A 14,278-nucleotide genomic window follows, 5' to 3' on the forward strand; every position below is an offset into this window, starting at 1 on the left:
TCACTTTGTTAACCTGAAAAATCCATCCATTGTCAAGGGGGTTTCAAAGTCTAACGTTGTGGGCCTCCCTCCGACTTTATATTCTTCTCTTGCAATTTAATATTAGCAGAGGCTGCGCCATTAGTTTTCCCGCGAGACCGGCCCAGGCGGAAGAAGCCCGTTCTGATGATCCATTGATGAACTTGTATAAGAGTTTCCAATCAAATAGTTTGACTTTTTAAAACTAAAACACAATCAGATTAAAACGTTGACATGCATTTTAAAAAGCTGGTTTTAATTGATTTTGTGCATTAGTTAGGTTTTTCTTACTGCATGAGTGGGAACTCAACCCACACTGGCTGTATGGTATGGAAGATGATCAAAATAACTTATTGTTCTCTTTTATGTGATTTTTTTTTTCTGACTCTCCATTCTGGATAAACATGCAAAATCAATTCAGAAAGTGACAAACCTTTTTTTAAATACAAATGTATCCACACATATGCATATGATCTATGTGCACATCAGATATGGTATATATGTTTGTGTGTGTGCATGTATATATACAAAACCAATCCAGGGTGTACCCCGCCTCTCGCCCAAAGTCAGCTGGGATAGGCTCCAGCTCACTCGTGGACCTAATGAGGCCACGCGATATAGAAAGTGGGTGGATGTACATATGTATACTGTTGGTATGATGTTCTTTTTCTGAAATGCGGCGCTACTTTTACCCCAGATGTAATGGGACACACACCTTTCAAAAAGTTTAACTTTTGTCTAGTCAGACCACAGAGTATCTTCCCAAAGGTCTTGGGGATCATCAAGATGTTTTCTGGCAAAAGTGAGACGAGCAACTGAGACGAAAGGAGGCAAACACTTTTTCACACCACTGTATGAATATACAGTATTGTTTACTGTATACAGAATACACATATACAGGTATACATCTATATGTCTATGTATGTACTTTAAATAGAACTGATGAATATGAAAACAATTTATAAATATAGACCACATCCTTTTTATAGTTTCTAAGTTAAGTTTCTGATGAATGTTCGTGGCGTTTTCCAAACTTAGAGAAGTGTTGCTTGCTCTACATTGTAGTTTGAGCAAGCGGTCACTGATTTTTGAGATGGCAATAGCACCATCTGGTGTTAAAGATATTACAGCAACAACAACAGCGTAAACCGACCCTCCTGTTGGACGATTCTGATTGGCTCATGGAGACAAATGGGCGGGCTGATAGGTTGACAGGGATGACCGATGTAAATAGATCTGCTAATGTAAAAAAATCACATCGCTGTTATCAAAGTGAATCAAATAGTTCGCAAAAAACGACTTCTTTGTTGTGGTAATTATACTCGCTGCTTGTCTGACAAACGTGTATTTTGTGCTCCAGCAATGACACTGTCAACGTTAGCTTGCTAGCAGCGTTTAACCAGTTTATTGGCGACAGACCGCAGTTTAGCAGCTCTCAACAGCTAGCATGTTAAATGTGTAATAATGTAGTTTATTTTCGGTACTAAGTTTTTGGTGTGACCTAACTGTAACCACCATTGTTTGATAACCTGCCCTCCTCCTCCGCCTCTTCCTGTTTGTATTTTCCGGGTACTTAGTACGCAGTGATAATGCTCTGAAGCGAAAGTAGCCTTTATCATGCCAGTCCTAGCCAGCGAAGGGTGATGAAGCCTGAACAACAGTGTAGTGTGATGGCCGACAATGGACAGCTAAGTCTCATGAGCCGATCGGCTGACTCTTCAGCTCGTCTTGGCCGACGTACGTACCGATGTTCGTCCCATTTCCAGAGCCTACTGGACAGCCTGCTGGCGCTCCGACAAGCTGGCATCCTTTTTGACGTGGTGCTGCTGGTAGAGGGGCGAGCACTCCATGGCCACCGTGTGCTTCTCGCCGCCTCTTGTGATTACTTCAGGTAAAAAAAGCACTCAATTTTTTTGCAAAATGAAAGTAGAACCACTTCAAGGAAGCGTGACGTCACTGCGACCAAACCTTGGCATGCAGTATGTTTCATAATGTGCAAACTTCAGTGCGCTTACAGTTAATACAAAGCATGACCATGACCGAATGACAAGATGCGTGTAGGAAACTCACTGTACTTACAAACATTACATTTGCCGTGCCAAATACAACCCCACAGATCCTGATATACGTAGCGTCCCCTATCATACATGGATATTAGTGTGACAGAATTGGTTTCATAGTTGTTTGCCTGCGTGTATGGACCTTTCTGTGTTTCTTTTGGCAACCAAGTCACTCAATCATGACTATACATTATTTTGCAATGATGACAACTGTGTGACACATTTTCTAAGTACTATTGGTGCGCCATTGTCATGGCCTTAAGTTCCAAAATGTTTATGTTCCTCTCAGGGGGATGTTCACTGGAGGCCTGCGGGAGACACAACAAAAGGAGATCCCAATTCATGGCGTGTCTTATTTGGGCATGAAAAAATTACTGGACTATGTCTACACGTCAAAGATTGAATTGGACCTAGATTGCGTTCAGGAAGTCCTGATGGCTGCCACATTGGTGCAGGTAGGGTTGAACTACAGTATGTCTTAATGTATGGGTAACGAACAGGAATTGGACACCAGTGTAATAAAGTCACTCGTCAATCTTTGTATTTTGTGTGTTTTAAAGCTTGAGAATGTCATTGGATTCTGTTGTGAGTTCCTCTCCTCCTGGGTGGATGAGAGCAACATTTTACAGATGCATCACCTCGCTGATGTGTACGGACTACAGCAGCTCAAAGCTGCGGTGCATTCCCACATCTTGAAGAACCTCCAGGCTCTGTCCCTTACTGATGTTTACCGACAGCTCCCCCAAGAGGAAATATTCCAGGTCCTGAGCAGTGATGAGCTTGAGGTGAAAAGTGAGAATGAAGTGTATGAGGCGGCGCTTCACTACCATTACAGTCCTGAGCAGGTGGAGACTGACCAGGTGTACTTGAAGGTGAGTCAGGTGTGTTCTCTTCTCTTCTTGTTTGTTGCATACATATTCAATGTTTGCTTTGTTTTATCTTATGTCTAAATGTTGGTAATCTCACTAAACCACAGGACAGTCTCAAGATGCTTGATGCTGTGCGTTTCTGCTTGATGGAGAAACAAGTATTGCAGAAGTTGCACAGTAGACTGGAGCAGTGTCCTCTAAAAGAGACTGTGTCCGCCGCCCTGCAGTACCACAAACAAGAGATGTGGCAGCCCGCCCTGCAGAGTCCTCTCACCCAGCCTCGCTCCACCTTCGATTGCATCTTGGGCTTCGGCGGGATGTTCCGCCAACCTTCTTATTTGGACAATGAGCACATGTTCCAGGTGTTCCACCCAAGGTGGAAGGAGTGGAAGATTCTGAAAGCAGTGAACTGCCCCAGGATGTCCAACCAGGGGATTGCCGTGCTTAATAACTTTGTCTATCTTATTGGTGGAGACAGGAACAACAGTGGATTTCGTGCAGAGACTTGCTGCTGGAGGTGAGGACGCCTGATATGGCTTCTTTAAATATCAACTTTTAAATCAAAACAGCTTTCTGTTCGTTTGCTGCTGACCCTACCAAACAATCTTGCCACTAAGTTTGCAACTTGTTGTAACCAATACTACCTTTTCTTAACACAAACCAAACCTCTTTATGATATTTAGTCTTTTTGGAAAAAACTAAACTTACTTGTAAAGGACAAAAAGGTAATCAACAGAAAGCCTGCATTTCAAGTTGATTTGAAAGAGTGCCAACTTTCTTGGTCCACAGTCAACATGGAGTGTTTTGTTTCACAATGTTTGCACATTTTAAGCTAACAACTCCAAAACTGAGCCTTCCTCCTGTGCTTTTCTCAGTTCGGTTCGTTTCATAGGAGTCTGAGTTTGTTTAGAGCAGTGCTTCCCAACCTTTATTGAGTCAAAGAACAGATTTTACATCAGATGCATATCTCAAGGCACATCACCCAACAAAAATGCATGAAAAATGGCAACAAGTGGATGCACAGTTTAATTATGTACCTTCTTCCATCTAGTGGAAGAGCATATACTGTAATTGTTTTACCTGTGACTGTATGTTGCTGGCATAGTTACTGTATATCAGGGGTCTCAAACCATATTTGTGGGCCCCTATTTGACAGCAAAGTTTAGTGTAAAGTTAAGTGTGTCCTGTGCACTCTGGGGAGTGGGTGAGAGACACTCACATGGGAGGTTTTGGCTTAGTTTTTACGCCAGATGCCCATCCTGACAACCCTAGCTGGGAATCAAACCCGTACCCTCTGCCATGAAAGGCAGAAGCGTGTACCATTACATCACCAGAGATGAAAAAATAAACATTGTCATTCGTAAATAAATAATAATTTTCAAAGCATTTACATGAAATTGGATAATTTTTTGCAGCACACATGATGATCTATAGTACACGACTGTGTCACAACACAGTGCTTGAGAATCGCTAGTTTAGAGCGTTATTAAAAAAAAATTCGCTAACCGAGGTTGAACACATTTTGAGTTAAAGTACATTTTTATTTGTTAAATAGGAACCCTTTAGATAAAAATGATGCTAGAAAGTGGGAAAAAGACTCTTAATTTGGCCAGTGTATCAATGTTTCCCGTACATTAGCTGGCATATACTGTATATCGTAACTCTGCTTCTTAACATACCTCATACGCACCTGGTCTGCCGCAGAATAAGAATACATAACATGAAGTTATTGACATCCGTTTGTTGCTTTCATTCTGTTTTGCGGTAGACCTATGTGTGTGTGTGCCTTATAACATGCTTGAGTGATAAAAAAAAAAAAAAGCATTCATGATCTTTCCTGGACTGCATATATGTGTGTGCTCTGATTTTAAAAATAGAGAATGCTACAAGAGTACAACCGTCATATTTCTGCAAATATGATATCTTTTCATGCGACAACACTAAAGAAATGACACTTGGATACAATGTAGTCAGTGTACAGCTTGGATAACTGTCCCCTCAAAATAACTCATTACACTTATTGTCTAAACCGCTGGCAACAAGAGGGTGTATTCTCTATGAAACTGTACAACAAAAATGGCTAACCCTTTTTTTTGTTATCCAAGTTGTACACTGATTACTTTACATTGTATCAAAGTGTTGTTTCTTAAATGTTGTACCATGAAAACATGTAGCGCCCAATCTATCTGTGACGGTCCAACTTTATGTGCACCACAAATAATGAACATGGGAAACACTTGAGTTTAACTGTTCTTTCTTCTTGGTACTGTATGTGGTTGTTTGTAACAATAACAGGTATATGCAGATACTGTAATTGCTTATTGTAGTGTCTAAAGAAGATGTGATATTATTTAAGTCGAAATGTGTGGTGTGCTCTGCATGAACTTCTCTGATAGAAGTGTTGTTTTTATTGAAGTCAGCCTGCAGACATTTTCTCAAGGTAGCTTTAGCTGTGAAGTCATGCTCTATCTGCTCCTGTCACTGTTCTCTAGGTACGACCCTCGTCACAACACTTGGTGCTCCATCCAGCCTTTGCATTACCAGCATGCCGATCATTGCGTGTGCGTGGTGGGTGGCCATATTTACGCCATAGGAGGTCGAGACTACAGCAATGAGTTGTGCACAGTGGAGCGCTACGACATACACACTAACAAATGGGAATTGGTGTCCCCCCTCACCAGAAAGGTATGGCGAAACGTAAAACACCGCAATACTCTCTTTGTGCACATGATGGTGCTACACAGTCACCAGTCCCTCAACATTCTATCTAGGTTTTTGCCCACGCTGGAGCTGTGCTAGATGGCAAAATTTATATCACATGTGGACGTAGAGGGAGGGCGTACCTGCAAGAGACCCACTGTTTTGACCCAACAGCCAACCAGTGGACAGCATGTGCAGATGGCCCAGTTGGTCGAGCGTGGCATGGCATGGCTGCTGTGAATGGACGCCTTTATGTCATTGGAGGAAGCAATGACGAGCATGGTTACCGGCGAGATGTGCTGAAGGTAGAACATAACTTTTTTTTTTTTTTTTAAGTTGGTGCATAGTGTTTATATTGCTCTTGATGACATTACATCTGCAACACATTTACTTTACAGTCCAGATTAAACACCTCTAGACTGCATTATTCTTTGTGTTGTCTTTCCATTGACGATGTAGTCGTGATGATGTAAACTTCAAAATACTCAGTAAATTGACTCAGTAATGAGTAGCTGCACCATTCTTTTTAATCACCTTAAAAACTGCTTTGGGCATGCTTGAAGCCAGTGTTTCCAGTAGGCTAGTACGAATGTTTCTCCAGATGGTGAAGATGGCTTCACGGAGGGCATCCACTGTCTGGAATAGATGTCCATTTTTGTAAATCTCCAAATGTACTCAATTGGATTTAGATCAGGGGAACATGCAGGATGGTCCAAAAGAATGACGTTATTCCTCTGGAAGAAGTCCTTGATTGTGGGACTACACTCTGCACCAGTAACAACCTTCATTTGGGTCTAAAATTGTCTTGTGTCTTAAATGGACAGCCAATTGGATTGACATTTTTTTTAGGTTTATGTTCCATAACCCTTAGGATCTTTTAAGAAGTTTAAAATGACTGTCTACTGCATCCAGCCTCAGCTGGGGGACATTGATGGTCTTTTATAGTGCTTTTCCACCTATAAGGCACTCAAAGCGCTTTGTTGGCAGCATCAGGAGCAACTGAGGCTTCAGTATCTTGTCCAAGGATACTTCGACATGATCACGGGAGGACGGAGGATGGAACCCGCAACCTTCAGGGCGGGAGATAACCACTCTCCCACCTGAGCCACTGCATTTTTGCCAAGATCTTGGCTTTTAAAGACTGTGGTCTTGAACTTTTGATCAGTTGATGGACAGCCTATTTCAGTTTGGTTGTTGTTTGCAATAAATTGCTTACTCCCATTTCTTATTTTTGCATTTTGAAGCTCTACTTAGAACCTCCTTAAGATCCAACAGTGCAAAATGTAAATTCTTGCAATTGTTCAGCTGGTCTTAAAATTTTGATCAGGAGTGTATTTTCCAGTTTCTTTGACTACAAGTACTTTGGTGTCTTCCAGTTCTCCATTTAACTTGGTGTCGATTTTGAATGTAGAATTTTCTCCTGATTATTATGCAGTTTATGACATTGCCGAAAATTAAATACATCATTAATTGATTTGTTGTGTTTTTCAGATGGCTTGCTTTGTGCCCTCAGACAACTCCTGGTCTTTACTGAGCCCACTCCCCGCTGGACATGGGGAACCCGGCATAGCAGTACTGGACAGTCGCATCTACATACTGGGAGGACGCTCTCATGACAGAGGCGTCCGAATGAAATATGTTCACGTGTTCAACACTGATACGGATCATTGGGAGAGTGACACGCCATTGTTGGAGTGTGTCTCGGGCCTGGCAGCCTGCATCGTCCGCATGCCTCCAACTGTGATGGCACTTGCCGGGAGCTGGGAGCAATACCTCAAGATATCGTCGGACGATACAGACTTTTATAGCTCAGAGCGGAGTTCAGATAGATATAGCACAGATGAAGACTTCTAAGTATCAAAGTGACGTAATGAGCATTGTAGACAAGGATGTAAATATTCCAGCATTTTGTCTTTGCTTACTAACATCTTTAGAAAACACAACAAGATTGTTGCGTGTTTGAGACGAAATGGAGAACACTGCTTGGCTGCAACCTGCAGAGGAACTGCTGATTCAGTTTCAAGTAGTATGTAGCTCGAAGAAGAGCATGATGTCAGCTATGGGAAGTGATAACGCAGCCCTCTCATCTCTTCACTCCCCAAACCAATGTACATACCGGACTGTGCTGGTGGTTTACCTTTATACCCCTATTGCATAATGGCATCAATACTTATATAATACAGTATATAACCATATGAGAAGATGAAAATTTGGTCAGCTACCTAAAATAGGAGAAAAATATGTGGTGACATTTGCATTAGCTTGTCAATTTATTTTAATGAAATACAGAATTGGATACTGTTTTTATTTTGAAATGAGCACTTAACACAGAATACTTGCAGTGCTGAGTGTGCCTTTATGCTGTTGAAAAAGCAGCGACGTCTGCTGACTATGCAGTAGGTAGAAACATCCAGTCACATTAAACACTGACAATAATAGGATCCTACTACCGTAATTTCCGGACTGTAGAGTGCACCGGTATATTAGCCACACCCACTAAATTTAAAGAGGAAAAAAAGATTTGTACATATACAGGCCACACCTGTCTATTAGCCGCACATGTCCACGTTATAACATGGGATATTTACTACACACACAAAAGATTTTTTAAACTTTTGATTAAATAAACGTTTTTTTCCCCAAACAGTGCTTTGTAACATGTCTAATTAAACAGTAGCCTACCAGAAAAGTCATTCATCGCCATCCTTCTCTTCCTGAGAACTAAAACCACTAAAGTCATCTTCTTCAGCATCACAATTGAACAGCCTCATAATTCCTTCATCACACACTTTGTCAGTCTCTCTCTCTCTTGTGTTGTCGCTCTTGTTGTTGCTTTTGTCTCGAGGCAAATCAGACATTTAGCTTGAGCTATCCTCTTCATCACACAGTAGTCCAGTTTTTCGAAACCCATTGGTGATAGTGGACAGTTGTCGGTCCAAGCAGTCCAAACAGTAGCTGTAGTAGTCCTACACTTGATCAAACTTACTCAAGATGTGTTAGAAATCATTGCATAAGACTTCAAAAAGTGATATTAGCTTCCACTTCACTCGTCCACGTTCTATTTCTTGAAGCTGCACTCCAAACATCATGGGTTCAAAGCGTGAGAAAAAAGTAACGGCTTACACACAATCACGGTAAATGTGTTGTGGGCTTGTTTGTTGCTGTTCACCCCAAAGTAGTGGTCACATGCACTGTGCGCATCTTGACGATGTTTTTTTCTTTCCCTGGTTCATGCCTGTAGTACTCGAGGTACATACGTACACTGAAGGCATCATCAACAGGGTGCCTTGTTGTCCTGCACTTGTGAAACTTTATATGTCTTATGTGTTTAATTTTATATAGATAAGAGCTTTAGGTCATTGTGCCTCTCATATCACACTGAAATATTGTTAAGCCGATGTGTCAGTGTATGTAAATCAAGAGTTTGAATAACAATATTTATTTGTGTGATCAAAGCAAACCACTGCTGTGGCTTTTGTATTCCTTCGCTCAGTTTTGGATGGCTTTTCCTCTGCACATAACCCAAAGAGCATGATGAAGAGTATTTTCAGTTATTTAAGTATGCGGATAAGTTGCTAAATAGTTCTTTGTATCCTCTGTTTTTGAAAACCTCAACTGACATATGATTTAATATGCTTTTCTCCATCACCCAAGATATGGAAATGTATTCCTGTTGAAAAGAATAAACACATTAACATACCACAAAGGTCTTTTTTTAATGGTTCGTTTATACTCGCTGGGATTTGTTCTATAATAAATACGTTAACCAGACTGAGATTAGATGATTTCTTGCAAAAATATGTATTTCAGAACTGGCTGCTTGTTGAGGAAAAAAACGTGCTTTCATGTTAGTTTACAAAAGTGTCCAATATTTTTAGTTGCTTTTTTGAAAAACAGAATCCAGAGGGGTCTGAATATTGTCTAAATATAGTGACACAGTTGCAAAGTTGGCAACAATGATCCGTCCTGCTTTGTCTTCTTATTCTCTGGCAGACCAGGTGTGTATGAGGTGTGTTACGATGCCATCTACTGTACAGAGTTGGAATGACAAGCTGCATTCACTGACAAGTGCCATTAAAATGTGTTCATGAGTGTGGGCAAACAGGTGGCGCCAAATCTATTTGTGACAGTCCAAATGTATTTGTGGTGGGCCACCACAAATACATTAACTTATGGGAAACACTGAACTTAAGTTCCCAGCCTGATAAACATTGCTTCTGACTTTCTTACTTAGTTACTTTCTTCACTACCAAAATAGTTTCCAATCTTTTTTCTGTCTTGTGATTAGGGACTGTAGCAATTAATTGAGGATTGAGCCTTTTTGAGTGGTTCCCATATAGAAGGTTTAAACAAAACATAACCAACTTTAACATAGAAAAGCTCATCAGAGTTCACATTTCTGCATATAGTGTTTGCTCATTCGCGTTTACGTCTGTGCTGAATTGTCATCAGTGATCATTCTGCTTGTCCGGTCCTTGACTGTCTTTGCAGAGAGAGAGGTATTCTTTCATTTTCTGAATCATTTCTTGTTCATTTTTTAATTGGGACAATAGCTGCTCTGATATTTTTATGAACGATTCTTCCATGTATTCTCCATCTGTGAATGGCTTCCCCCTCTTTCCCATCTCATGTGCAGCCCAGTGTTGCCAACTTGGCCATTTTCTCACTAAATCCGGCAACTCTGCATACCCTCCTGGTGACATGTTTTTCCAAAAGCGACTAGCGACAAATGTAGGCACTTGTAGTTAGAGACTTAGTGAAAGCACATATTGTTCTGCGGTTGCTGCAGAAAGTAGGGATGCTCCGATTGATCGGCCACCGATCAAAATCGGCCGATTGCCGTGAAAAAGCACGTGATTGGCTTATGCCGATAAATGCCTTTCAACGGCGATCACAAAAGTCGATCACCTCTGGCTCGTACTATCGCAAACCCAAACCCAAAAAAATCACGTCCCCCATGTGGGACTTAGCTGTAATTTGTGAGAGTGGTATAAATATTGCACCCTGCAATACTACTACTCGAGCTCACATCCAATGTCTCCTTAAAGTCTCATCCTAGTTTCATCAGTGATGTATGTTGGCTTGAAAAAGTAAATCAAATATGTTTTTGTCTAAATGAAGGTCATTTTATGGTTTCCTTTTACATATCACATAGCCAATAGTAAATTTTAAAATGTACACTTGCCAACCCTGCTCTAGTCCGTCATGGGAACAACCCTTCCTCATTCTCGAGGTGCATTCATGAGCACGCCAAACACGGAACATCTCACTCAAAATGCGCATTCCACTTAACATGCCAAATTTCCTCAGTCTTCTCATTATCATTAAAGGGAATTTCCGTTAACTCGTTATTATTGTGTTAACTTTGACAGCCGTAAAAAAATATACATTTTTTTTACCAGAAATTTGCAAATATGTGGGGCTGTGAGTGTCGTCCTGTTTCCACAAACTTACTGTATACCCTGAGTTTGTAAACAATATACCAATATGAACAACGTTATTTGAAAATGACAATAGAAGATCTCATCAATCTCATGACATCATTGATCTGATACCAATAATAAAGTTGGTATCGATATTTGGACTGATGTGAATGAGTTGCGCTTGAGCAAGGTCACAGATCACTTCCCCGAAATGTTCTGGTACAAGGTGGGCCTGAGAGGGCATGCACATGCTAGTAGTACTAGTAGTAGTACTTACTGTCTTCATTCCTGACAAGCAGTCTCTTCTAGTTCCTCTCCATTTGCTCCTACACTCCATCAAGTTTATGAAGGGTTCCTCTCCTGGGTATTTCCTCTGCATTTGTCACCCCACCCCACCCAAAAGGCCTGAGTGAGCCCCCCCTACCCCCTTCACTTGCTTTAACACGATTGTGCCACTTGTCTGGCGACACCAGCATTGACGATTAACAATCCACTATACGTCAATCTTTTCTTTTCACTGTAGTACCAGCAAGGGAATACTTACTACACACGCCTCGCACTTAACCAGGCCAGTGGACTTTACGAATGTCTTAGTGCAGGTCGATGTGAAGCTCTTTGACCATTTCCACAGCAATTAAAAGTCCCAAATGACCATTTAGAGTGAAGCTGCATAGATTAAACCCCGTGGAGTTGTGGAAAAAGTATTTGCTTTTTTAGTTTTGTGTCTTTTATTGCATAGGAGAGGAAGCCATCCAAAGCTTGTTTGTTTTCTTTCACTCTTGGACATGTTTTGCTTCACTGCAAGCAACACATTAGGCTGCTAAACAAACAAGATGTAGCATTAAAAGGTGTCAAGTTTTTAACATGCATGCTTGCGTCCAGCATTACATCCTTTACTGGGTTTAGTATATATATTAAACAATTTTAAATATTAGTCAATGACAACACAACTGAACACAAAATGCAGTTTTTAAATGAAACTTTTTTTATTAAGGAAGAAAAAAAATCCAAACATACGTGGCCCTGTGTGAAAAAGCGATTGCCCCCGAAACCTAATCACTGGTAGGGCCACCCTTAGCAGCAACGACTGCAATCAAGCATTTGCGATAACTTGCTCTCTTACAGCGCTGTGGAGGAAGTTTGGCCAACTCATCTTTGCAGAATTGTTGTAATTCAGCCACATTGGAGGATTTTCCAGCATGAAGCACCTTTTTAAGGTCATGCCACAGCATCTCAATAGGATTCGGGTCAGGACTTTTGACAAGATCACGCCAAAGTCTTCATTTTGTTTTTCTACAGCCAATCAGAGGTGGACTTGCTTTTGTGTTTTGGATCATTGACCAGCTGCAGAACCCAAGTTGGTTTCAGCTTGAGGTCACAAACAGATGGGTGGACATTCTCCTTCAGGATTTTTGGTAGACAGCAGAATTCATGGTTCCATTTATCACAGCAAGTCTTCCAGGTCCTGAAGCAGCAAAACCACCCCAGACCATCACACTACCACCACCATATTTTACTGTTGGTATGACGTTCCTTTTCTGAAATGCGGCGTTACACACATCTTCCAAAAAGTTCAACCCTCACTTGACACTGGGCAAAAACGGCCTGCATGGCAGAGTTCCAAGACGAAAACCACTGCTGAACAGAAAGAACATTAAGGCTGGTCTCAATTTTGCCAGAAAACATTTTGATGATCCCCAAGACTTTTGGGAAAATACTCTGGTCTGACGAGACAGTTGAACTTTTTGGAGTGTGTGTCCCATTACATCTGCAAAAGTAACGCCGCATTTCAGAAAAAGAACATCATACCAACAGTAAAATATGGTGGTTTAGGGGGAAATCAATTTTTCACACAGGGCCATGTAGGTTTGGATTTTTTTCCCTCCCTTATTAATAAAAAGTTTCATTTGAAAACAACATTTTGTGTTTAGTTGTGTTGTCATTGACTAATGACTAATGACAAAAAGTTGATAAGTTGATATACTGATACTAATAACACTATATATATATATAATATTATATTATATATATTACTGCCCCATGAGATTTTAAATGTTCAGTTTAAAATCCAGTTTGTCCATCCAAAGTCCAAAGTCCATCTCAAACCAGAACGGTCTCTCACCAAAGCAAATTTTCCCATAGAAGATAATGTAAGTCCAATTAATCCGTTCCAGACACCCAAAATGTTTTATCACAAAACACATTTTATAGACAATAATGGTAGTTTTACATGCAGAAAATGATGCAAAAATAATTACAAACGACAAATGAATGGACAACTTAACATTTAAAATCTCATGGGGCAGTATATGGCCCTGTATATATATATATATATATATATATATATATATATATATATTACTTTATTAGTTTTAGTTTTAGTTTTAGTTTAGTTTTACATGCAGAAAATGATGCAAAAATAATTACAAACGACAAATGAATGGACAACTTAACATTTAAAATCTCATGGGGCAGTAATATATATATATATATGTATATATATATATATATATACTGTATATACAGGGCCATATACTGCCCCATGAGATTTTAAATGTTAAGTTGTCCATTCATTTGTCGTTTGTAATTATTTTTGCACCATTTTCTGCATGTAAAACTACCATTATTGTCTATAAAATGTGTTTTGTGATAAAACATTTTGGGTGTCTGGAACGGATTAATTGGACTTACATTATCTTCTATGGGAAAATTTGCTTTGGTGAGAGGCCGTTCTGGTTTGAGATGGACGTTCTGGAAAGGATTAATGACACTAACCAAGGCACCAAAGCACTTATTTTACCTCGATTTCCCAAACTTCATTTTGAGCTGGTGCGCACTAGGGGTTGGCAATACTGCAAAGTTTGGGATGGTCAGATACCAAGTAAATACAGGGCCAGTACCACTGGTAATGATACGTTTTACTTCAAAATATTTCAGCATCATTGAATGAGTTTGCCTCATTTGTTGATCATATGATCAGAATAAAACACAGGACAAATATTTTCGGCAAAGCAAAAAAATTACTTTATCAATAAATGTATTTGTGAACAATATATAAATATAAATTAATATAATATAACAAATATATAAATACGACAGTATACAACAGACAAACAATATCAGTATCAAAACAGTATCAATAAAATAATACAATTACTGTATTCCCTTATTCTCTTGCACTACATACAATACAATAAAACCAATACTG

General features: G+C 40.0%; 1 protein-coding gene across 3 annotated transcripts; it reads left to right on the top strand.

The window, feature by feature from the left end:
• Window positions 1-1,193: 1,193 nt before the first annotated feature.
• On the top strand, window positions 1,194-9,547 carry klhl22 (kelch-like family member 22). 3 transcript variants are annotated; one of them, XM_054774818.1, is made up of 7 exons: window positions 1,194-1,909; window positions 2,368-2,533; window positions 2,639-2,959; window positions 3,055-3,464; window positions 5,440-5,632; window positions 5,719-5,952; window positions 7,139-9,545. In XM_054774818.1, exons 1-7 carry the CDS (start codon window positions 1,662-1,664, stop codon window positions 7,499-7,501), a joined length of 1,935 nt encoding a protein of 644 aa, XP_054630793.1. In that variant the 5' UTR covers window positions 1,194-1,661; the 3' UTR covers window positions 7,502-9,545. The 3 variants fall into 3 exon arrangements, with proteins under 3 accessions (XP_054630793.1, XP_054630794.1, XP_054630795.1); XM_054774819.1 differs by having other exon boundaries at window positions 1,195-1,909; window positions 2,639-2,950; window positions 7,139-9,543; XM_054774820.1 differs by lacking the exon at window positions 1,194-1,909 and having other exon boundaries at window positions 2,383-2,959; window positions 7,139-9,547.
• The last annotated feature ends 4,731 nt before the right edge of the window (window positions 9,548-14,278 follow it).

The sequence above is a fragment of the Dunckerocampus dactyliophorus genome, chromosome 4 (genome assembly GCF_027744805.1).
Source record: "Dunckerocampus dactyliophorus isolate RoL2022-P2 chromosome 4, RoL_Ddac_1.1, whole genome shotgun sequence".
In the NCBI taxonomy this organism is placed as follows: Eukaryota; Metazoa; Chordata; class Actinopteri; order Syngnathiformes; family Syngnathidae; genus Dunckerocampus; species Dunckerocampus dactyliophorus.